The sequence below is a fragment of the Penicillium crustosum genome (genome assembly GCF_028827405.1).
Source record: "Penicillium crustosum strain IBT 35664 chromosome Unknown utg000004l_segment0_segment0, whole genome shotgun sequence".
Taxonomy (NCBI): Eukaryota; Fungi; Ascomycota; class Eurotiomycetes; order Eurotiales; family Aspergillaceae; genus Penicillium; species Penicillium crustosum.
This window is the reverse complement of record NW_026623125.1, coordinates 3,173,383-3,197,088: the sequence shown is the minus strand read 5'-3', so window position 1 is coordinate 3,197,088 and position 23,706 is coordinate 3,173,383. Positions and strand designations below refer to the sequence as shown.

Genomic DNA, 23,706 nt, shown 5'->3' with positions numbered 1-23,706 from the left:
GGCAGATCCAGACTACACTGCATATCTATCGCTAGACGAGAAACAGCTAGCCGAGCCACCAAGCCTTCTATATGCCTTTACAACAGGTATTACGAAGAAGCTCAATATGCAAAACAGACTGCATAGAGATCAGATGCCTCCACCACCAGAGAACTGGAAGCGGCTAAAAATCCATCCCTTTGCCACGCAATTGAAGGCAGCTGCGGAGTTTGAAATTGAGACCTTAAAGGCTAAAGAGACCTTCTCTCAGGTTGCATTACCGAACAAAAAGAGCACCCAGATCTTGCCATTGAAGTGGGTATTTACATACAAATTTGATGCAGATGGTATGCTCGAGAAGTTCAAAGCAAGAATCTGCGTGAGAGGAGATCTACAGTGGATGTCAACTGAAGAAAAGAGAGCTGCTACACTAGCTGTCAAAACAGCGAGAGCAGTATTCGCACTAGTTGCCGCCTTTGATCTAGATATGATTCAGAGAGATGTGGTTACCGCATTCCTGAATTCAATGCTAGAAAGCGAGGTTTATACCAAGTGTCCACCAGGCTTCGAAGCACTAAATCAGTGCTGGCTCCTGCATAGAGCCCTCTACGGATTGCGCATGTCACCAAGGCTTTGGCAGCAAGAAGCTACAAAGGTGCTAGTAAAACTAGGCCTTACCCCAGTGGAAGAAGATCCATGCATCTTTACAACCAAAGGCATTATTGTCTTTTTCTACGTGGACGATATCATCATCGTCAATCACCCCAAACAGGCTAAAGAAGCCGCTTTACTAGATCAAAATCTAAAGAAGCAATGGGAGCTTCGAGAACTGGATGCAAGCTGGTTCTTGAATATACGTATTATACGTGATAGAGAGCAGAAGAAGCTCTGGTTATGCCAAGATAGCTACATCGAGAGCATGGCACACAAATACAATCTCGTCACAGAGAGAAAAATAGGGTCCCCACTGAGCATTGAGCCTCTAGTACCCTATGATGGGGTGGCATCACCGCAACAGATTCATGGTTTCCAGGCCAAGGTTGGATCTGCGCAGTATGCCACCACCATTACCCGGGTAGATGCTGCAAAAGCAACCTCCAAAGTGGCTGAATTCCTTACAAATCCAGGACCAAAGCATATAGATGCAGTCGATCGCATCATACAGTATCTCTATGAGACACGCTTTTGGGCCATTGAATACGGCATCAGAACACCAAACAAACAACCTAGAAATCGAGATACGACCCTGACGATGGCGGCGAAATCAGTTGAATTTGCAAGCGATGCGTCGTTCGGAGACCATAAAGATCGAAAGAGCTCCGAAGGGTATATCTGCAAGTTATATGGTGGCCCAATCGATTGGAAGGCCACTAAGCAGAAGACTGTCACCACATCGACTACCGAGGCCGAACTACTAGCTTTAGCAGAGGCAGGAAAAACCGTACAGTGGTGGCGACGAGTGCTTAATGCACTAGGCTTCGAACCAGATCACCCACTATCCATCATGTGTGACAACCAGCAAACTGTCGATTTATTGACGAAGGAAGGGGCCGCGATGCATACGAAGCTCCGGCATGTTGACATCAATCGATGCTGGATGAAGCAAGAAGTTAGCGCAGGTCGAGTATATGTGGACTGGGTACCAACTGCTGCGATGCCAGCAGATGGGCTCACCAAAGCTCTGACGAAGCAGAAGCAGGGACACTTCAGAGAGTTGGTTGGAATGAGGGACGTAGGTCACATGATTCGTCACATGACCTCTGAGAACAGAGGCTGTTTTGCGGAAACTGCATAAATCGACGATTTGAGCCGAGATCAGTGAGGAGACAGGTGAGGTAAGTTGGAATCACTTGCGAATCATTTGCGAAGCGGTTGCGAAGCAGCTGCGAAACAGTTGGAAGAAAGGCAGTCCTTGAGAGCTTTGAATAGCTTCAAGAACTGGGGGGTGTGTCAAGTACTATGCATTTATGCATGCTGAAATTACCAGGTCTTTACAAACCGGGAAATCAATGGACCGTCATGATAACGGTACCATACAAAAATACATACATTGCTTAATCAGCTATGTCCGCCGAGATTGGAAAAGAGCGGATCTTGTCATTTTAGTTAGTTAGAGAATTTACATATGTCAGATTTACCATACATTGTCGTATCCGTCTATTTCTGTCAAATTGCTTCGTTTCCCGCAAGTACAGCTCTTATTTACAGTTCAAGAACTGAGATGAGCACATTATATGCAGGGAGGTAGTAGAACCCTATGCTAAATGCATCTCTGGATTTTGCATATGCATGTTATGCAGGAGTCATACCTATGCCAGGGAGCGAAAACCACACCAAACCAAATCTTTAGATATTCTTGACACAAACTCTGATCCGGGCATCTCCATTGCAATAAATTGAAGCTCCGCCTTGATATCTGAATATGTACTGCTCAAATTATATATTTATGTATTGTTTATTTTTGCTACTTAATTACAGGGTTTGGGTTATATCTAGAATGGTTTCATTCTAGATACTACAAAATAAACTCCCTGCAGATATCTAAGAGATATTGCAGATACATCCACCATGCCCTCATCGTTGCCCTTATCAAGGTCAATCTTACAACTACCCTATATTCTTCCTTAGCATGTCTTTCTTTAGAGGAGTACTTTGATGGCTGGGCAGTGTGGCTGTATCTTGCTAAGAGATATGTATATATATCCTTGGATGATGTCACTCACTATATATATATATATCGGCCACGAAGCGGAAATCCTGTCCGCCTTAGGCAATAAGACTTGTCTCATCATAGCTCCACAGCAGGGACACGCAAGCTCAGTTTTACAGTTTGTAAGTTTGAGTTGGAATATTGTGCTAACTTGGTTATGGCTAAGTACATATGTAGTGTTAGTAGTTTGGGGTGAGAATCTTCAAGTGTGTATATTTTGAACTATATGAAGCAAAAGCAGTCGGCCCTTATACGGTCTTTGTTAGTTTCTTTTTTGCTCTTCTGTTTAAGTATGTGCAGATAAAGATAGATGAAGTAGTATGACATTAGAGAAAACCGAAAAGTCAAACGGCTGTCAGGAAGATAAGCCAAAAGAGCGGATCAATTATTTCCCCGGTCCCCACTGATAGAGATGCTTCTCCAACTTCCGAGCCCGGGTACCTTAGGATCTGCTCTGTAGTGTTCAGTTCCAGGGAATTAGAGTGAGACAAGCGGTCTAATTGAATACCCCACGCTCAGCTCACCATCTGAGCATCCGCAATATATAACCTCGCTCGCCTTCTCCTCAACTTCCCCTCCGCATCACCCCAACCCCACCACGATGCAGTCCGTCCCAGAATCGCGACAGCAGTCCTTCGAGGAGATCTACGGACCTCCCGAGAACTTCCTCGAGATAGAAGTGAGTTACATGATGCACAATCCTCGATATCCACCCCCGAATCAACCACCTACCCCAATACCCCATAGTCTCGTGCCCACATCTCTCCCCTAATCAGCCGCCATACATACATCCCCACTCAACCCGCATCGTCACCACCCCCCATCGGGCACCAAGAACGAACACCTCAGACTAACAGCAGCTGCAATAGGTCCGCAACCCTCAAACTCACGGCACATCTCGCAACATGTACACGTCGTACGAGATTGTGTGCCGAACCAACATCCCCGCCTTCAAATTGAAACACTCCGTCGTGCGCCGCCGGTACTCCGATTTCGAGTATTTCCGCGATATCCTGGAGCGCGAGAGCACGCGCGTCACGATCCCCCCTCTCCCCGGAAAGGTTTTCACCAACCGATTCAGCGACGACGTCATCGAGCACCGTCGTGAGGGTCTGCAGCGCTTCCTCCAGATCGTCGCTGGACACCCTCTCCTGCAGACGGGGAGTAAGGTGCTTGCTAGCTACATACAAGGTGGGTTTAACCTAGTCGCTTGTACAAATAAATTCTGTTGGATGTGTACTAATGATCATTTCGCAGATCCTAACTGGGACCGCAATGCGTGGTAGATGACTGGCGCCTTGACTATTAATTCATTAACGAGAAGCATACCTCATTTCTCAGGATGGGATGAGGTCTTGCATTCGGCCTCTTCGGACTTCCTTTCTCACCTTCGTCTCTATCCTCTTTCTTCTCCCGCTCCCTCACTCTCATATCTTTTCCACGGCAGACATCTTTCGCGATTGAAAATGGGTACCCGCAGTGTATGCTATGTGACGGTCATTGCTTGATTTTTTTATGCTCGTTTGATATCCGAATTATCTGCTTCTTACTTCCCAATCAGATGCAGATACAAGCAAGTACAGATTTTATTTGTTATCTTAATTGGACAGGCGCGTTTTCCTGATTTTTCTTCTTCGTTACTTTTTTTATTCGTCTCATTTCGTGGTACCATCTTTATGCACAGTGAGAAGACCAGACCTATTGCATCTCTTTCTTTATAGTGGGAATTTGATTGTCAATGACATTGAACAGCAAAAAGAAAACTTTTATTAAATAGAAACTGTAGCAAAAACCATCGTGTACTGCGGGATATAGATCAACAATGAAGACAGACCAGAGAAAAAGAAAAGACGCTATGGAGCACCAAAAATGCAAAGCAAAAAGAAAGAAGAGGACAAAAAAGCAAAAACAATACGAAAAAAAGAAGAAAAAAGAACAACAAGACACAAAAGGAAATTCAAGAATTCTTGACATGCGTTGGTGACATAGTGCATACAACCAAGGTTGGCTTGCCCCTGATTATGTCAATTCATCCCAAATCATAGGAGCGAGGGTATTATCTTCCCACGGAGTCTCCACCGCGGAAGAAGCACCCGCCCCAGAGGTATCATCCAAAGAGAAAGAAAGCACACCCGAAGCAGCAGGAGCAGGAGCAGCAGCAGCAGCGGCGGCGGCGGCGGCGGCGGGAGGAAGATACATCGAGTGTTCCAAAAAGCCCTGCGGAGGTGGAGGTAAGAGCGCGGGATCAATCTGGGAAAGATTGGACTGCGAAGGGGTAGCAGCGTGACTCCTCCTCGACACCGAGTTGCGGGGAGTGGTAGCCGGAGTCGGAGTTGGAGTCATGACATAAGTCTTGCTTGGAGATTGTTCTGAGTTGACCGGATGTGGGCGGGGGGTCGACGCGCCTGCAGCCGACTCCTGGCCCTGGTTTGGGTTGGTAAGGGCTTTGCCGCTCACAGAACCGCCGTCGCGATAGGCGTGTGGAAACTTGGTTCTGAAGCGGTCGCGAAGGTCTGTCGCTTTGCGGTGGCTGAGGTTCAAGCGTGAATCTTGCTGGATTAGGGTCCACTGGAAGCCGTGCACTGCGTAGCCTTTGAGGAGGGCTTCGTCTTCGGCGGTTGTGAAGGGCCGCCGGGAGCGACGTTTGGGTTTTGCGACGTGTGGTTCGGGGATTCCAAGAGAAGCGAGGGTTGTGCGGAACGTGCTTGAGAGAGCGGGTGTGCTATTTCCTGATGAGGGTGACTGCGCTTGGGCAATGCTACTACTCCCGGGATTTGCGTCGGACGTGGATGAGACGGCACTCGAGATAGAGGGTTGTTGTGAATTGCGAGCCGGACTTCCTGCTCCAGACCTTGGCTCAAACCCTTGATTGGAGGGCATTAGATGGGAGAGCTGGATTTTGCCAGGTGTTTCGTCGGAGCCCTCTACTTTCGCTTTGAGTAGGCTGTTAGCGAGAGTATCGTATATTTGTTTCGCAGCTTCGTTGGGATCGGATGCACTGTGGTAATGTTAGCTATCTTGATTGAGTGATTTCAGAGTGTTCGTTAGATTCAGATTGCTTACCGGTACGCCCACGGGCATAAGACTCGGAATCTTCAACATAGCGAAGCTTTAGCATAAGCCCATAGAGTTGACTAAGAACCGAGCATACCTGTCTTTCAAATTCGACGCAGTTCGTTGATTAAACTCTAGTTCCGGTTGAGCAAGAATAGCAGTCCAGTTGCCAATGCCACATTTGATCACGCCCCGGAGTAAAGTTGTCGTCTCTTCATCGGTCCACTTTCTCAGATTTTTACGGGACCGGCCGCGAGTTTTAGGAGACAATGGCACATCTTCTCCAGGAGGGAGTGGCAACGCCTTACTGCTCTTCGGTATTTCCGCTTCGCGAACAGCAAGGTGAATCTCATCAGGATCCACGGGGTTAGTATTTTCAACATTTTCATCATTATCATTACGATCATCGTCTTCATCCCCATTGAGAGATGTTCTGAGAATTTCTTCGAGCCTGGTATCCCGTCTTTCCGCAGGCTGACTATCTGGGACAGCGACTTGGGCCGAAACTAACGTTCCGGGGTCAACACCCGCATCGCCTCCGGAGGGCTTAGTCAAAAGCTGGGAGATATTGGACCCAGCCTCAATGGGTGGAAGAAGGGCAGCATTGGGCGGAGGCTCATTCAATCCGTTCAGAATAGCAAATGGTCCAAATGGAGGAGGCCGCTGTTCCTTCTGGGCTTGGGGGATAGGTAACTGTAGATGCTCGCCGAATGAATCGGCCTGGGGGTCTCGGCGTCGACGCTTGCGGGGCCCTTGGAGGGCGTCATCATCGAAGGATGACGAGAATGGAAACTTTTCCAGGGCACGGAGATTCACAAAAGCAGGAAGTATCGGCCTCGGGGGACGTTCCACATTTGACTGCGAGTCTACTGAGAGTTCGGTTGTCTTGATGCGCGCAGCGTTCAGAAATTCCGTAACTGTCGGCAGGCCGGCCTTTGCATTTGCTGGGATCTTCCCATTATTGCTGCTTGAATTGGGGATATTATTCGAGTCCCGTGTCCCACTGGCATTGGGTTCGAGGGGGGATGGGACGCTTAGGGTTCGTGATGATACGGGTTCTCGTAGAGGGGCGATACGGAGGGAGAGTTGAGGGAGTTCGCGGAGTAGCGATTCATCAAGAGGCCGCAATGCACTCGCAGATTCCATTTCGACCTATCACAGATTGCACATCATCCTGGATTTCTTTGACATATTGCGTCCATGACTTTGGGGATCAGAAGATGAAGCTCTGATAAGATCCATGCGATAACGGATACGGGCGGTGACGAGTGCCAGTAAAGCGGGCCCTCTGGGGGTGTCTACGTCAGCTGCCCAGCATTCTGCTCAGGTGTCGAGAACCCCTGGCAATTCCTTTGAAGGATCTCCTATTTGAATTCCGCTCATTGATTTGATTTGATTTTATCATATAATTTGATATTGCATATTTGATATTTGTCGTGATCAGCAACTAAACGTGAGTTGCCTTCCTCTCCGCAGAAGTAAAGCTAGCGTGAGCTTTGTTTATGCAGACCGCTCCGATCGAATTACATTCAGGGCCATAGCACAATAATCAAGAAGAGACAAACAAGAATAACGTTGAACACCACAGGTCTCCAAAATGCCCACCATCTTCCCAACATGGCCACACATCCTCTTCGGTATCCTTGAGCCTATCTCTCTGTACGACCAGCTCAACCCTTCATCCCAACCATGCACTGACCCTACTTAATGCAGGGCCCTCGGCAGCGTCTTTCCCCTATATGATCTCCAAGGCTTTATCGCCGGGCAAACACCCACCATCGCAGCCCCGGCCACCCTGCACCCAAGCAGCATCGCGCTCGCCTACCAACTCGGCAATGTCTACTCACTCCTCTTCCTAGTCGGCGTGGGAGTTTGCCATGCCACAACAGAGCCAAGAGTACTACGCAACTATCTAATTGGACTTGCCATTGCCGACGTAGGCCACGTCTACGCCACGTACTTGGCGATGGGCTGGGACGCGTTTGCAGACGTTGCGGCATGGAACGCTTTGACCTGGGGTAACATCGGGATCACGACGTTCCTGTTCATCAATAGGATCGCTTATTTCTTGGGAATTTTTGGATATGCGAAGGCGCCTAAGGCGGCTGCAAAACGCGAGTGAGGTGTGACCCGCTACTTTGGTTGGCCAGACCAATATATGCACTCTGTCCTTTTCTTGTTAAAAAGCAAAGAAAAAGCAAAGAAATTTTGGGCGAGGTCTTTGGCTCACCCGTCTCTCCTTCCCATTTTTCTTTTCTCCCTTACTTGTGCGTGGGTCTGCATATCTGCGCGGTTCATCTTTGGTTCTACTCTTGCCTGAAGCGGCTCTTCGGATGGAATGGGTTCCATCTGATTCGTAGATCCTTGGTCGCCGCATAGGGGAGATAGGAGGCGTGGGATGCGGCTGGGTGGATCTGCTGGCATGCTTGTATTTGCTTGACTGTATTGGGGATTGTGGACGAGATAAGCTGGTCTGGTTACGTCTTCAGATCCAATGATCGTCCACTGTTATGCAAGTGTAAATAGAACCTTGGATGTCACCAGAACCCCCAAAAAAGGAAAATAGATTCATATTAGCATAATGCAACGCCGGACTCCCCGGTACTGCCCGATGCTAGCATGGGTATCAGAGAATAGAAATACAGATCATAAAATATAGTATTTGAGGTCGTCACCTGGTGTAGATCACCCCCCTCTCGTAGGACTGCCAAGGAAAACACACCATCAATGCATTAGCTGCTGACCAGCGAGACAAACAATTTAAACAATCTTTAGCCAACGCGGGGCGGTCTCGGCCATCTGCAGCCACATAAACCAAGCACACACCGAGGTAAATTGCTTTTATTCTCTCACCGGAGCCGGAGCCGGAGCCGAAGCTGGAGAGGAGCCTAAGCAGGCCGCTGATCTGGTGACTACCTTTGTGGGCTTTATTTGGCGCTTTGCAGATACTGGAAAACCGGATGAAGGACAGATTCGCCGTTTTCTTTGTGATCACGGGTGTGGGCGATCAGGAAGGGAATGCCGGGGAATTTTTGGTAGTGCTGGCGATAGGCGGCAAAGTTCTCAGCCGGGCTCATGAGGGAAATCAGCTCCTGTGGGATCAGGGTCTCGAGTGTAATCGCGTTTCCTTGGGCGGTGATATTGGCGGGGCGTATTGTCAAAATGGTGTAAGTGTGTAGGCCTTTGATGATGGCCGCGAGAGAATGGTAATTACGGGTTGCTACGAGGGACTGTTCATATTGTTATATGGTTAGATCTCGGCGAGTTTGGGAGTAAAGAGTGCTCACCTGTGCACATTCTTGTAGGTATGGAATCAGGTCTGGAAGTGCAGCGCAGCATTCCCAGATAGATATACTTAGTTTGCGCCACTGCAGTAGCAATTTCCCCACGATAGCATCTTCTGCTATCAGGCTTTGTCGGGTCAACTCCGCAAAATTGTGCTCATCCAGGCCTCTCATGCTGCGGGCCAAGTCTGTTGGAGATGTCGACTCAAGATAATCGTCCAGGAAAGGAATAGATGTTTCAAATGGAGTCTTCCAATCCATGATAGGAGCATGGATGTACTGTCGGCGAAATCGGATTGCTAAAACGCTCAAAATCTTGAGCATTGCAGTAAGCCCTCCTGGCTGGTCCTTGAATAAGGCCTGAATAGGACCGGCGATGAACTCAAACCCAGGGGTGTTTGGTTTTGCAATGTCACGATTCCCACCACGTCGCACAGCCATTAGGCACTGTACCAGCGCTCGGTGTGCGAATGGGCTCCGCGACCGAAGATGCTATAGAAGTTAATTTAAGCTCTATATAATGATGGTTATAATAAACCTAGAAAACGTACCTTTTCCACTTCGGTGTACAGAGGAATGTCCTCTGGGTAGGCGTTTAGATGATCCTGGAGAATAATATAAAGAGCCGTGTGCTGTTGTAGGAACCACTCCACGAAAATAGCCTTGTATCCGAGAGCAGCACGTACAAACTCTTCAAAGGCAATCTGTCGGAAGTGGAAATGGCTCTCGGACTCGATTGCGGCAGCAATTTCCTGCGCATCTAGAGTAGGGCTTGATTGTGGTGGGAGCCAACTCCAAGGAATCGGCTGGAAAGGAGATATACTCGACCGGCGTAGGATCTCCTCCACTCTCTGTATATGAGAAAGGTTTCCAAGGAGCTGATACTCATGGGGCTCGGACAACGCGATCAAAAAGTTGTCAATGATGTCCACGGTTCGAGCGCAAAGTGAGGTCCTCGGGAAACTTTCGTCGCGAAAAAGACCGAATTGGATAACACGGCGGATTTCTTGGATATCGAAGGCCCAGAACACAGTTGTCGCCTCATCTTCCCACCAGCGATAAGACACGAAAAAGGCGGGAATCTCTAAGTTGAGATGGAAGATTAACGGATAAGAATGCCCCCAGTCTAAGGCCGTAAGGCTAGATTGAGCAGACATGGTCACTTTCTTGGGTAAGGAATATTGCCGGTCCCCTGGAGTGGAAAAGGTCTGGGGAGACGGTTCGAAGGCCGATTCTTCTGGGCTGGTCGGTTGCATTTATGCAGACAGCATCGGGAAAAGAAAGCAAGGCCAACACATTAGGCAAAGTACACGCTGACGCTCATGTAACACGGCGCTTGAATAGAGTAATTACAGGGCAGGGATGCCCAGGTGAGAGGTGTATGTTAGACGCGCGAGAGAAGGAGCAAGTACGGTGGGAGTAGTCCGTATGTGTACGAGAAATAGGATAAATAACTAAATAACGCACAGATAATAAACAAGCGGGTTGCTCGGAAAGGTGAAGGTGATTGGTTTTAAACCTCAGACCAGAGCCGATGGATTTCCTTTATCCCTGTTACTTGTTTCCGCCACGTTCGACACATCACGAGGGTTGGGAATGGGTCAGGAATTCTGGGCATATTAACAACCAGGGGCACTAATCCTAGTTTCCAGGCTGCTGGAAGGCATCCTGACGGGAGGAGCTATCGGGGAAAAGGGGGGGCAAACCATTGCCATTGGAGAGTATATTGGAGGGGCGAGGGAGGGGCTTACTCGATTTGGACTCCCAAGGATCAAACCTCCAGGGGCCCTAAATCGGGGAGAAACTGGTGAACTCCATAAAAAGGAATTAGATCTGCAAGTTGGGCTTCTCTGCTGGTTACCGAGATTGTTATGCCGAACACCCGTTGGCCGTTGGGCTGCAGAAAGGGAACCTTGGGAAGGATTTAGCTCGGTTAACAATATGACAAGTGGAGAGAGAGTCTGTTTAGTTCCTGAAGGAATCGGTTGAGAAGCGGTCAACCTTCTTAAAACGAAGATTATTCTGGAATTTCGAAATCGGGCCTAATTATGGAGTAGCCATGGTGGATAAGGACCTAGGTAATATTGTCTGTATGAGATATATGAGAGACAGATACGTACGGCGTACGGAGTACAGAGTAGTCTATCTCCACTATCTAAACCTGATTGATTGGTCCAGACCAAGTCCAGAAAAATGGGCGCTAACGTAGTGGCCGTAAAATGCCAATGTGGAGTCACTGACGATCAAAGGATGTTGGTTTTTGGGGGGTTTTTTTTCCGCAGGGAATATATGAATCGAACACTTTGGAACACTTTAGAATAATTGTTTATTTCTTTGTTGGATTTTATGGAAGTCTGCTATTAGTTTGCCCGTCAATCCGAGAATTATAGAATTAGATTTTATGAAAGTAGACCATATAAGCATCAAATACCGAGTTCTAGGCAAATTTCCAATCGAGAGGGCGATCAGGAACAAGTATTGAACCTTGTGACCTAACATGATAGGATAGCCACCATTATTATATCATTATTGTATCATTATACCCTTATAGCTCAATTAAAAATTAAAATTAAAATAAAAACAAGATTATGCTTCCAACAATACCACCCTCGACCCGTGCGAGATTCTTAGCCTTACTTTTACTAGTACACCGCTAGACCGACGCCTCCAAGGTTTGATGTCCAACATCTTAAGCCCAAAGGATTGGCACATATTTCCAATTCATGTTCTTTGAATCCTTCCACCGACATTTCGAATGCCGATGGCGTGCGAACCAATATCCACCGCATAGCAGGCGTTGAAGTACAATGTAAGTAATTCTACGATGGGTACATTCTCCAGTCCAATCATTTTCGAACTCCACCACGTGAAATTCCATCCAGATTCTCTCCTCAGACCCAGTCCCTTGGGACTGGGACGGATCGCGGTTAGATCCACGCGTTCCAAAGTTTGTGCGGAGGGATAATCATCTCATAAAAGGCGATATTTCTTGAGTTTTCGTAACTTGATATCTTAATTATCTCCTAGGGGTACCATTTATGATAATTCGAAGTGCAGCCTCAATATGCGGAGATTATAGTGAGCCGCTACCAACAAGTTCTAGGCCCAGCATTTGCATTTCCGACACATAAGAAAAAGAAAAACCCCATGACTCGCTTCAATTTGGAAGGCGCAATATCTGGCCTCTTCCTACTCCGTATGCAGCTTGGACTTACACCGAATCCCCACTTCTGTCGCCTTAGATCGCCGGCGCCTCATACGAGCTCGATTGATCGATTGTGCATTCGAACAAAAGTACACAACACCCTGGGTCTCAGGGGGTCCCGCTTAAGAATTAACCCACAACTGCATTGTTCTGCATCCCCCAGATAGATATACTCAGTTGTGCGTCTCGTGTAGCCCAGATTCCAAATTCCCAGGATACAGGTTAATATGTCGGCCAGTGCAGCCAGCCACCTAGAATGCAGCATGAAGCGATACAATGGCATCAAGGCAAGATCCCCCCTTGCCACTTCATTACTACCTCGACCTTGTCTTTCCCTTTTTAGATATTTTACCACTACTAACCCCTGCAAAGGCCAGTTCACCTCTCTCCGCACTGCATAAAATGACGGGTCAGGAATTATATGGCCCCATGCTGTCGTGCATATTTCCAGCATTTCCAGCAGTATGGCGCTTGGAACACGGAGATCTTATCCCCAGAATCCCCAGTGGAGTTCCGAACGTGGGACGAGTGCTAGAATTGAGTTTGGATCTATCAGATTATCCTGTTCCACTCCATTGGCACGGCCGCCACCCATGATAGCCCGTCGGAGAAAAAGAGAGAAAATATACTTCCAAAGACTGGACGTGCCACTCGGTTGGTTCGTCCATCCCTTGCTGTCTTCCCCGTGATTGCTCGGGAGGGTGTGGTAAGTGCATTTAGATTGAACTGAGCAAACGCCGATTCTATAAAGCCATTGCTCTCCCTAGAGCCGCTCAACTTTTAAGAACGGCGATCCCGATAGAGAATGAGAGGTTGCCTCCCCAATCCGACACCGGAGATAAATAAGTTATTCTTAGATACCTAGCCTCTCGCTCTCGGTCTTCCTGCTTGTTTTGCATAGGCTCGCTTATATACCCAGTTTTAACCCGAACTGTAAATATATATATGTACCTAATTTCCACCACAAATAGCTCTGTCAAGCACCCACACGATCCCTATATATATACACACACACACACATGCAGTACGGAATAAGCAAGTAAAAGACCAAGTGCTCACGGCCAGCGGTAAAGCAAATCTGCAATAACCCCACATCGGACACTTTTTGCTGTTGCATCGCATGAGCTAGCTCCATCTGCCGGACACACCTCGATTTTCATTACACAGCATGTGAATATCAATCCCCATTCTTGGCCCATTCAAATATCCCGGATCGACGCACATCGATTGGGCCGTGATACCTCTGGCACCACCGTGATCGCCATTGATCGCCATTGCTGACCTCTGCAGGTGATGATCTTTCTCCTATAGCGGGCGACTCGGGTTGCTTGGGTATAAGTCAGTACCAGTACGCTAATAATGATAATACGAAAGCCTGCCGAATTAGAACATCGGCCGAGAAGATCCGCACTTGAGTTTGTTACTCTAATCACTATCTTCTTCAGGATTGTGGGCTGGAAACCTTGTAATCTCCGCTTTCCCCGTGCGGTGGCCACGGGTACTACTATGTACACCGACACGGGAGGACAGTTGCATCGGATAAGCCGAGGTGCGGTGGTGCGCTGGTCGCGCTGGTTCTATGGATTGATCCATTTGAGCTACCAGGGTCGCACCGGAGATGAGCGTGTAGGCAATATATTTTGGAGCGGGATGATGCATGTCTTGGATCATCTTTTCTGCTGTTGAGATGCTTGGTCTCAGCTTGAAACTGCTTGGGCGGGTTCATCCGGGGCTTTAGTGTGCAGTAGCTCTGGGTCTAGAAGGCGAGCTTGATTGGTGGTAACGGGGTTCGAGTCTTAGTAGGATCTGGGGGTTGCGAGGCATTCGCATCTTCACTACGTTGTGTATATTACCAAAGGAAAAAAAGACTACCATTCCCCTGATCTTCGCGGAGTGTATAAAGGTATCCCTGGGATGATTGCGGAACCACAAGCACGATATAAGAGCTAATCATCCAGGAAGTGGTAGTGTTGAAGACCAAGGGAAGTAAAGTCAAAATACGCTCATTAAATAATTGAAAAAGAGGTAACGTCAAATGGTATCATATCACTCGGAAACGAAGCGGTTAACCCGTTTCTGTTTTGTTTGCTATGGTTCGAACCTACGAGAATGCATTATCCAAGCCTGTTAAGCAAGACAAGACGCCGTTTCCCAGCTACTGTTTTTAGTGTTTGTTTTAAGCTGTCAGCTAATCCACGAATATCAGAAGATATTGTGAATTTAGTTGGCGAGCTCGTGGGCACGGCGGCGGTCACGCTCCTCAGCAATGGAGAGCTAGAAAGAATGTTAGTATAATCCATAGACATCAGTGTTGGGGAGAATATAACGTACCTTGACACCCTTACCCTTGGGGAGGGAAACCCAGGGCTTGTCCTGTCCAATGACGAAGACGTTGGACTCACGGGTAGCGAACTGGTTGTCAAGAGCATCGCGAACGTGGACGATGTTGAAACCACCATCGTGACGCTCACGGTGAGTGATGACACCAACACGACCCATGTTGCGACCACCAGTGGCCATGATGACAACACCGGAGTCGAACTTGACGAAGTCGAGGATCTTGCCAGTGGCAACGTCAACCTTGACGGTGTCGTTGACCTTGATGGCAGGGTCGGGGTAGCGGATGCTGTAGAGCGCAAACGCAAGTTAGCAAAACCATGTTCTGATCAAATGGGATCTTACTGTTTCCATTGTCCTCCGCCGATCAACCAAAGCTTGGTCCAACGACTGAATGACACGGAACTTGTGGAGTGTGGAACTCACGTTCGCGCATCGTGCGTAACCAAGAATGGGATCCCGCCCTTGCCGAGCTGAACACGCTTGACCTTGCAGAGCTTGTACTCAGCCTCCTCAGCCTGGATGCGGTGGACGGTGAAGCGACCCTTGGTGTCGTAGATGAGACGGAAGTGCTCGCCGGTCTTCTCGAGAGAGATGACGTCCATGAATCCAGCGGGGTAGGTGGTGTCGGTGCGGACCTTGCCGTCGACCTTGACCAGACGCTGCATCATGATGGCCTTGACCTCGCGACCGTTCAGGGCGTACTTGAGACTATCAACGAAAGAAATGTCAGTTGTTGTTCGTCCTGTGCTGAGGAATTCAGGATGTCGCGTGCGTACCGGTTACGGATGAAGACAATCAGGGGAAGGCAGTCCCGGAGCTTGTGGGGACCGGGGGAGGCCTTGGGCGCGTAGGTTCCGGACATTTTGTCCAAGAGCCAGTGCGAGGGCGCACTGAGGCGCTTCTGGTGCTTTCCGCTGTAAGAAACATCCTTGTTAGTGATGGTGTTCCAAGTCAAGAAATTTTCTATCACTCTCGCAGCGACTGGCTGAACTCGCAATCCGGGAGATAGACGAGGCCAGTGTGCAGAATAGTGATGTAGAGAGCGATCTCATGACACTTACGGGCCGCGCATTTTGACTGATTTGTCGACTGAAGGTTAGGTGGTCGGAGTGTCGAAAGAGAAGGCTCAAGCCGCGAAGTTGGTGATCCAAATCAGAGAGGAATTCGCTTAGTGTGTGGTGATTGTGAGCCCTATTCTCCACCCAGACCAATCAGACTCCACTAGTGGATTTTTTAACACTTGCTTATGTCATCTACATTTGGGGCCCTGATCCACCCGTGGACACGTGAACTTCCCTTTTAGGAATCAAGACCAATGAGATCTAATTCATTTGTACGAACTTGTATCTATTTGACATGCGCTGATAATTCCACTTTTCGTAACTAGCTTAAATGTAGCCCTTGATAACTGCAACCTCGGCGTTGAGGATGGATGATCCAGCGGCTCCAATGACGGTGTTGTGAGAGAGGGCAGCGAATCGGATATCAAAGTGACCGCCTGGGGCACCCTCACGAACACGGCCAACACTCACTGTGTATCCACCGGAAATGTTACGGTCCAGGCGGGGCTGGGGACGGTCGGGCGCGTCGAACACCTTAATAGCGGGCTCTGGTGCGGAAGGAGCACCCAACTTCTGTGCTTCGGACTTGTACTCCCGTAGAGCCTCCTTGACCTGCTCAGCGGTGGGGGTCTGGCGGTTCTTGAAGCGCAAGGAAACGAAGGCCATGTGGCCGTCAGTAACACCAACACGGGTGCAAGTGGCGCCGATGCGGAGACCAGTCTGTTCGTCGAAACCGGTGGCGCTGGCATTCAATGAACCCAGAATCTTTTGGGCTTCGTTCTCGAGCTTGTCCTCCTCTCCACTGATGTAGGGAATGACGTTGTCAAGGATGTCCATGGTAGGTACACCGGGGTAGCCGGCTCCAGAGACAGCCTGCTCGGTGAAAACTTCAACTTCCTCAACAGGGCCGAACTTAGCCTGGAGAGCCGCGAAGGGAATGACGATGCCAATGACGGCACAGTTAGAGTTGCAGACCAGGAAGCCCTTCTTCAGACCGTACTTCTCACGCTGGTGAGGAATCAGATCCAAATGTTGGGGGTTCACAGTAGGAACCACCAAAGGAACAATGGGGTCCTTGCGGAAGTTCTTTGCGTTTGAGAACACAGGGATCTCAGCCTTAATGAATGCCATTTCTGCGTGAAATGTCAGTACATCATCTAGTTTGTTAAATTTGATACATCTGATACCACATACCAGTCTCGCCAGCAACATCGCTGTTCAGTCCAGAGAAGACAAGGTCACAATCCGAGAAATGCTCGGGCTTGCAGTCACGCATGACCAAGTTACTGAGCTTCTCAGACATGGGAGAAGCCTGCTTCCAGTTCACGGCATCCTTGTACTTCTTGTTGGCTGAACGCTCAGAAGCACCGACGGCGTGAAGCTCAAGGAAGGGGTGGTCTGCCAGCAATAGGATAAAGCGCTGGCCCACCGAACCAGTGGCACCGAGAACACCTGTAAAATGTTAGGATTGAGAGATGGATGGGATATCTTGAAATTTTCAAGAACGTACCGCACTTCTTCTTCGGGAATGCAGCAGCCATTTTGCTTTTGGGTTTTATATGAAAACGGGTATCAATCTTGTGTAAGTTAGCAAACCAAAAGTTCCAATAAGTCAAAACTCGTGCTCAATCAAAAGATATACAAAAATAACAACGGCTCTATGCTGAATTGGTTCACATACTACCAGAGGCCTGTATGAGTCAAAGCGTTTCGAGAGCCCCGCATGCAGTATATAGGAGGCTCTGCCAGCTTCAATGCTTCACAGATCACATGGCTTAGAATAGCAGCAACCTTTCATAGCAAAATATCAATATGAAACACAACTGTACTTACTGCTTCGCTGGTGATGTGGTTGAAGGCTTGCAACATTTCACCACGACAGCGATATCGCTCTCAGCCAATTGCCTTGCCCCGCGATTAGTCAGACTAGTCAGTGTTCTGCGTTCGGACAAAATTTATACTCCCCGATTGGCCAGAATATGTGGGTCTTTAGTCAAAGTTTAATGTCCCGGGATTTGTCTTGTTTGCATTATTTCTTCCTATGGTAATCATGAGAAAACATGTCAAAAGACAACGTCACTCGAAAGTTGACCTATTTATTAAGCACATGCTTGACGACATTGCTGACGGTTTCCAATTGAAGTCCCAACACATCGTTTCCCAGCTTCTCCTCTTTGGCATAGTTTGAATGCAGACCCGGAGTGTTGCCATAGACAGTTGCTCGAACCAGAGAAAAAGCACCACTAAAGTCCCCAGCAGCAAGTTTCTTGACTGCCTCGGTGACTTGAACGTCGGTGGTAGTCTTATTCACCGTCCATTTCACCCCTGACTCCTCCTCCAAAGCAACAAGGATGTCCTTCTGAGTGGTTTCAACCGAGGCGACGAATAGAAACTGATTTCTAGTTTCATCAGGATGCACCAGGACAGAAGCAACAGCCTCGCCGAGGGCCTTCTGATTGGTCAAGGTGAAACTCTTGTTGCCCTCGTCCCAGATAGTAGCCGTATGGCTGGCAATGTCAAATTCCAAAAATCCATTTGCAAGACCCTGTTTAAAACTCATTGATTAGCTCACGATCAAGAATTCCAATTCACAATAGAAGACTTACCCAGTCAAACAAGCCGGAAGTAGCAATACCAGTCCAGGACAACCCATCGGTCTCCTTACTCTTGAGGTACTCGATGAGTTCCTTCTTCTGTTTGAACAAGGGCAGCAATTGTAACACAGCATCGTTCTGGCTGTTGACTGAGAACTCAGATGGGATAAAACGCTTGACACCTGCGTGGATGGCTGCATCGACAAACTTCTTCTGTTCTCCGAATCCCGTGGCACCCACCGCCGAAATGACGACGTCTTTGCCTTTGAATGCAGCCTCAAGACTTTTGTCTGAGTAGTCGGTCTTGAGAACAGCCACGTCAGGTGGGAAAGTTGCCTCACTCTCCTTGCGGGAGATGACAGTAATTTTGAACTGGGAAGATACAACAAGGCCATCGAGAATGATCTTTCCGATGCTACCGCTAGCCTACTAGGTTGTCAGCTGGGGTGATATGTATGTTTTGAGGATGGAATTGACGTACGCCAATGATTGCAACGTTCTTCATATAGGATGCCATTTTGGGCTGTTGTGCTGTAGATGAAGTATTGATCTTGGATAGAGATACTTGTGCTTTCGTGCTTGAGAAATGCTCAACATCAAGGATGGAAGGACATCTTTATATGTTTTAGTCCTGCACTGTTTCGCTCTATTGATGCTGACTTCATATCACGGAATGTCTATGTAAATACTACCTAGTACAATAATACGGACTCCCTGGCCGCTGCCCCGCCTTAACCAATTAAACTATACTAATAATTATTATCAGGCAAGTTTTCTAAGAGAAATAACACAATGATGTGATCTACTCCGTCTCCGAAGTGTCTGCTCAGGTGGGCCGCGGCAGCTGACGCTTAGAAATGCGGACTGGGGCCTCCGCCGCTCCGCTCCAACCAATCAGCTCGCAGCCTCGCATCATCAACTTCAAGTTGCTTATGTTGTCTTGACTTGCAGCCTCGAAATTTCAGACTGGAGTCGTTATGATGACTCCGAGCACAATCCCGACTCCGAGAATAATCCCGACTCCTTATTCATGTGCAGTTAATTCTGAGCGAAAGTTCAAATTAATGCTCCATCCACCTAGCACCACAGTACGCTCTTGTCTTGAGTGTCGCCGACGCAAAATCAAATGTGACAGGTCCCTACCTTGCTCGTACTGCGTCAAAGTCAAGATACAATGCAGCTACCCAATACAAAAAGCTGAACCTACCATAACTGGGAGCAATAACCCCGGCGATGATATGGTAGACCGTATCGAAAGAATTGAACGTACATTGGATTCTTTTGAGCAAAGTGTCTCTCAACTCCAAGGGCTTTTGCAAACTCAGTCTTCATCGCCGTCTGTTGGCGGAAGCCATGGCCGTGACCCAGTGTATCAGCCTGACGAAAGCCGCAGAGATGATGGAAGTCTGAATCAAAGTCTATCCTTATTCAAATCTCTCCCGACTGCTGTAGTCGAATATCGTTGGCCTCCCCGAGTTCTAGTGTCTTTCCTGTGGCAGAAGTACTTAGAGAATGTGGAGCCAATTCTCAAAATTCTACATACACCAACGGTCCAAAGACAGATATTGAATAACACACAGTTTCGAGAGACCCTTGGATCACCTACGGAGTGTTTGATATCCGCAATTTGCTATGCTGCTATGGCAACAATGACTATGGAAGATTGTCGGGTAGAGCTTGATGAAGAAAAGCACGAAGTACTGAATAGGTATGTACATGGTTTAAAGCTATAAGTCATTCTGCTAATATTTCAAGATATCGCATCGGAGTTGAAAGCGGCCTCGCAAAAGCCGATCTATTGAAGTCATCGGACATTACTGTCCTGCAAGCCTTTGTCATATACATAGTACGTGACAATTGAAAGAAGAGGCCTGATGCTATCTGACAATTGCTTTAGGTTTGCAGCAGGAATTACAATAAAGGGTCAGACATTGGCAAGTTTCTTGGGAATGCCATTGGAATTGCCCTCAATATCGGCCTGCATCGCGATGCATCCGCTTCAGAAATATCACCCTTTGAAGTCGAAATGCGGCGTCGACTCTGGTGGCAGATCTATATTCTCGATATAAACATCGCAGAGGACTGTGGCACAAATCCGCGTATTCTGGAGTCATGGTTCAATACAAGACTCCCTTCCAATGTGACTGATGCAAGTCTTGACCCTGATATGAAACACCCACCTCGAAACTGCAGCGGGAAAACAGAGATGGTGTTGAGCCTCACAAGATCTGAGATCAGCAATTTTGCCCGCCGAACTATCTTCTCTGACCAGTTTTGCGAAGAGAACTGCTACCCGGTTCTATCAGCTTCTCAGAAATGCACTACGATAGATCTCTTCAAGGAGAAAGTGAAACAGCAATATCTATCGCATCTAGATCAAAGTATTCCGTTAGACTATTTCACAACTGTCTCCTGCAATCTGATACTCGCAAAGCTCAAACTGGCAGTGATTAAACCCCGAGCAAGACAAGATCAGTCTATGCTCATGCATGTTAACTTCCGAAAGGTTTGCATAGAGATTCTACAGGGCACTGCGGCCTTGAAACACCATAAAAAGGGCAGTCAATGGCTCTGGAATCTCGAGAACCACATCGAATGGGATGCTTTGACATGCCTACTCATCAACCTTTCTCTGGCCCCGAAAGGAGAGGCGCTGGATTTGGCATGGCAAGCTGTCAATGAGACATACGAACACCTGAAGATGGACGGTGATGCCCGATGTGATCACCACTGGGAGAACATTGAAGAGCTCCGCACCAAGGCTCTATTTTCTCGGGACATGGTTCAGATTAACCCATCCCAATGGGGGGCTTCGCCAGATGATGACAGCGGATTTGAAGAACCAAACACCATAGACACAGAATCACCACAGCAGCTTGGTCTGGGGACATTAAAGCGCCATAGAGAAGACGATATTAGTTCTTCCCGTTCTTCCCCAGGCGAGTTGGAACCCATAGCCCCGAACTGCCGTTCTCAGATACCAACCATTCAACCAGAAGCCCAAGAACATCTTCCTCGAATGTGGGCGTTGGCGAATGCTGCTGCGGCGGCCCCCACAGCTATCGACAGTTCATCTCACATGGAACCAGCCACTGAACCTACAGACATACCGAGCTCAGGCACTGGCTGTCAGTGGAGTGCGACTCTCTTCGAGCGATATTTTCAGGTCCTGGGCTCTGAACAAGCATCACCTTTAGAACAATAAACTGAGAAGAACTAAGATGCATGTACCACTTAGGCAGTTTAACGGAATTAAATCTGCAGATTCATCGACTGTGGGCCCTTGGTTTGGTGGCTGTGATAACAATATAATTCAAGTATTTACACCATCTCACTAGAAGGCCTAGAGGTCTCTTCTTCTATAATGTATAAAATGCTAAATGCTAAATGCTAAATTACAATCAATGTCCCGGGCCCGGTGTTACGTCGTCGTAGTCGAAGATCTTGCCAGGGTTCAGCAGCCAGTTCGGATCCAATGAACGCTTGATACTGCGCATGACATTAATTGTGTCCGGTCCGACTTCCTTCTTCAAGGATCCTTTCTTGCCCAGCCCAATGCCGTGTTCGCCCTATAGTGCTGCATTAGCTGATATTCTGGTATCTCCAAGAGGAACGACTTACTGTGCATGAGCCCTCCATTTCCAACCCACGATCAACCATGTCGTACACTACTTTCTCGACCCGCTCCCGCTCGTCGGGGTTGGTGCGGTCATACATAATGCTAGCATGGAAGTTTCCATCGCCAATGTGACCAAGGATACTGGCGAAAAGGCCTAGCTCAACTAATTCTTTCTTAGAGGTTTCTGGCGGGAGTCAGTATACCTGAAACGGAATAAGTTTTGAAGAGGTCATACCAATGATATCAGGCAGTCGAGAAATGGGCACAGCCACATCAGTCGACCAGACCTCTGATCCCTCCTTGCGCAACGCCAGCATACTCCACAGTGACTGCTTGCGCGCCGACCACAGATCATGAGCTTCGCGGTCATCACGAGCGAATTCAAAAGACTGCGCATTGTTACTTTGGGCGAGCTTTGTCGTCAGATCAATACTATCCGCAACACCGGCGACAGTTCCGGAGAACTTGAAGAACAGCGTAGGAGAGACCTTCCATTCACGGCCGGTTCCACCCGCGCGATTGATAACGTCCATCTGAACATCATCCATGATCTCCATGCACTGCACAGAGACACCCTTCTTAATGACCTGCATAGCGGTCGAGGCCGCATCACGAATAGTCGGGAACGAAACGACGCCAACGCGAGTCTGCTCTGGGAGCGGGGCGAGCTTCAAAGTAGCCTCAGTGACGATACCGAGAGTACCCTCGGAGCCAACAAACATGCCCGTGAGATTGTAACCGGCGGAAGTCTTGCGGGGACGTCTGCGGGTTTTGATGATGCGGCCATCGGCCAGGACGACCGTGAGGTTAATCACCCAGTCTTTCATGGTACCGTAGCGGACGGCGTTGGTGCCACTGCAGTTTGTGCCGACCATACCGCCGATCATGGCGGATGGGCCTGGGTCGACGGGGAAGAACATGCCTGTTTCCTTGATCTGTTCATTCAGATCCATCCATTGGATGGAGGGCTGCACGACGATGTCCATGTCATCGGGGTGGATTTCTAGGACTTTGTTCATGAAGGCGAAGTCGATTGTCATGCCGCCGTGCGGGGCGGAGAAATTGGCTTCCAGACTCGATCCGCCGGAGTAGGGGATCATGGGCATGCGGTATTTGTTGCATACCTTAGCGATCTCGGAAACTTCTTGGGTATTCTTGGGGTATGCGATTGCGACCGGGAGACGGTCGGCGTTTAGGCTGGACCATTCTGAGAAGCCGTGTTGCTGGAGTTCGTCTTCTTCGGTGCTGACTGTGTCTTCGCCGAGCTTGGTTCTTAGCTCGTTGATGGCCTGGGAGTATTGTTAGTATGGATAGCTCGGGACTGGGGTGAGATTATGCCGCAATTGAGGGATCTACCTTTTCAAAGTCCTTGGCTGAGCCATACTGTGGCTTCTTGGATGTCTGTGCCGGTGTCTGGGTATATGAGGAGACGCCGTAGCCTAACCCCGCAGCAAATGCGGAGACAAGTAGAGCCTTGGCTGGAGTCCAAAAGGGTGAAGGGGGAGCGTTTGTAGATGAGGAATTGCCCTCTTTTGTGTTCTCTGTTTTTCCGGCATCGGAACTGTTCAATCTAGCACCGCGAGCTAGAATGGTGCGTGATATCTGGGGGCGAGAAACCTGAGCCGGTAGTGCTCGTGAGACCCGGAGGACTGGCCGCATTGTGGAGAATTATGTGAGATTATAATTGAGTTGTGTTTTAAAGGAGGGAGAAATGATTCGATAATGCAGGCATGATGTGACCAGCCTTTTGTACCTTGACATCGCAGTTCGGCCGAGAGACGTTGTTTGGTCCCTTATAATGCCATAATCCACTCTAATTTCACTATACACAACCACTATAATCCCACTCTCAGACTGCCA

General features: G+C 48.4%; 9 protein-coding genes across 9 annotated transcripts; 3 read left to right on the top strand and 6 right to left on the bottom strand.

The window, feature by feature from the left end:
- Window positions 1-3,290: 3,290 nt before the first annotated feature.
- Window positions 3,291-3,975, top strand: N7487_010257 (sorting nexin-3; the record flags this gene model as incomplete). Its single annotated transcript, XM_056877987.1, has 3 exons — window positions 3,291-3,368; window positions 3,559-3,880; window positions 3,947-3,975. The coding sequence occupies 3 exons, from the start codon at window positions 3,291-3,293 to the stop codon at window positions 3,973-3,975; spliced, it is 429 nt and encodes a 142-aa protein (XP_056726567.1).
- A 733-nt stretch (window positions 3,976-4,708) lies between these two features.
- On the bottom strand, window positions 4,709-6,889 carry N7487_010256 (telomere repeat binding factor family protein; the record flags this gene model as incomplete). Its single annotated transcript, XM_056877986.1, has 3 exons — window positions 4,709-5,687; window positions 5,753-5,782; window positions 5,841-6,889. The coding sequence occupies 3 exons, from the start codon at window positions 6,887-6,889 to the stop codon at window positions 4,709-4,711; spliced, it is 2,058 nt and encodes a 685-aa protein (XP_056726566.1).
- Window positions 6,890-7,324: 435 nt separating this feature from the next.
- N7487_010255 (uncharacterized protein) lies at window positions 7,325-7,870 on the top strand. Its single transcript, XM_056877985.1, has 2 exons — window positions 7,325-7,402; window positions 7,457-7,870. Exons 1-2 carry the CDS (start codon window positions 7,341-7,343, stop codon window positions 7,863-7,865), a joined length of 471 nt encoding a protein of 156 aa, XP_056726565.1. The 5' UTR covers window positions 7,325-7,340; the 3' UTR covers window positions 7,866-7,870.
- Window positions 7,871-8,670: 800 nt separating this feature from the next.
- N7487_010254 (RasGEF domain-containing protein) lies at window positions 8,671-10,283 on the bottom strand (the record flags this gene model as incomplete). The annotated part of the gene is made up of 3 exons (XM_056877984.1): window positions 8,671-8,973; window positions 9,031-9,519; window positions 9,579-10,283. 3 exons carry the CDS (start codon window positions 10,281-10,283, stop codon window positions 8,671-8,673), a joined length of 1,497 nt encoding a protein of 498 aa, XP_056726564.1.
- Window positions 10,284-14,452: 4,169 nt separating this feature from the next.
- N7487_010253 (40S ribosomal protein eS4) lies at window positions 14,453-15,644 on the bottom strand (the record flags this gene model as incomplete). Its single annotated transcript, XM_056877983.1, has 5 exons — window positions 14,453-14,506; window positions 14,564-14,858; window positions 14,996-15,280; window positions 15,349-15,486; window positions 15,634-15,644. The coding sequence occupies 5 exons, from the start codon at window positions 15,642-15,644 to the stop codon at window positions 14,453-14,455; spliced, it is 783 nt and encodes a 260-aa protein (XP_056726563.1).
- Window positions 15,645-15,960: 316 nt separating this feature from the next.
- Window positions 15,961-17,502, bottom strand: N7487_010252 (aspartate-semialdehyde dehydrogenase family protein; the record flags this gene model as incomplete). Its single annotated transcript, XM_056877982.1, has 4 exons — window positions 15,961-16,766; window positions 16,828-17,085; window positions 17,144-17,210; window positions 17,467-17,502. 4 exons carry the CDS (start codon window positions 17,500-17,502, stop codon window positions 15,961-15,963), a joined length of 1,167 nt encoding a protein of 388 aa, XP_056726562.1.
- Window positions 17,503-17,725: 223 nt separating this feature from the next.
- On the bottom strand, window positions 17,726-18,744 carry N7487_010251 (aromatic alcohol reductase; the record flags this gene model as incomplete). Its single annotated transcript, XM_056877981.1, has 3 exons — window positions 17,726-18,178; window positions 18,240-18,653; window positions 18,709-18,744. 3 exons carry the CDS (start codon window positions 18,742-18,744, stop codon window positions 17,726-17,728), a joined length of 903 nt encoding a protein of 300 aa, XP_056726561.1.
- Window positions 18,745-19,876: 1,132 nt separating this feature from the next.
- On the top strand, window positions 19,877-21,432 carry N7487_010250 (transcription factor domain-containing protein; the record flags this gene model as incomplete). The annotated part of the gene is made up of 3 exons (XM_056877980.1): window positions 19,877-19,935; window positions 19,983-20,073; window positions 20,125-21,432. The coding sequence occupies 3 exons, from the start codon at window positions 19,877-19,879 to the stop codon at window positions 21,430-21,432; spliced, it is 1,458 nt and encodes a 485-aa protein (XP_056726560.1).
- Window positions 21,433-21,628: 196 nt separating this feature from the next.
- On the bottom strand, window positions 21,629-23,505 carry N7487_010249 (FAD-binding oxidoreductase; the record flags this gene model as incomplete). Its single annotated transcript, XM_056877979.1, has 4 exons — window positions 21,629-21,796; window positions 21,849-22,030; window positions 22,082-23,135; window positions 23,203-23,505. 4 exons carry the CDS (start codon window positions 23,503-23,505, stop codon window positions 21,629-21,631), a joined length of 1,707 nt encoding a protein of 568 aa, XP_056726559.1.
- Window positions 23,506-23,706: the final 201 nt, after the last annotated feature.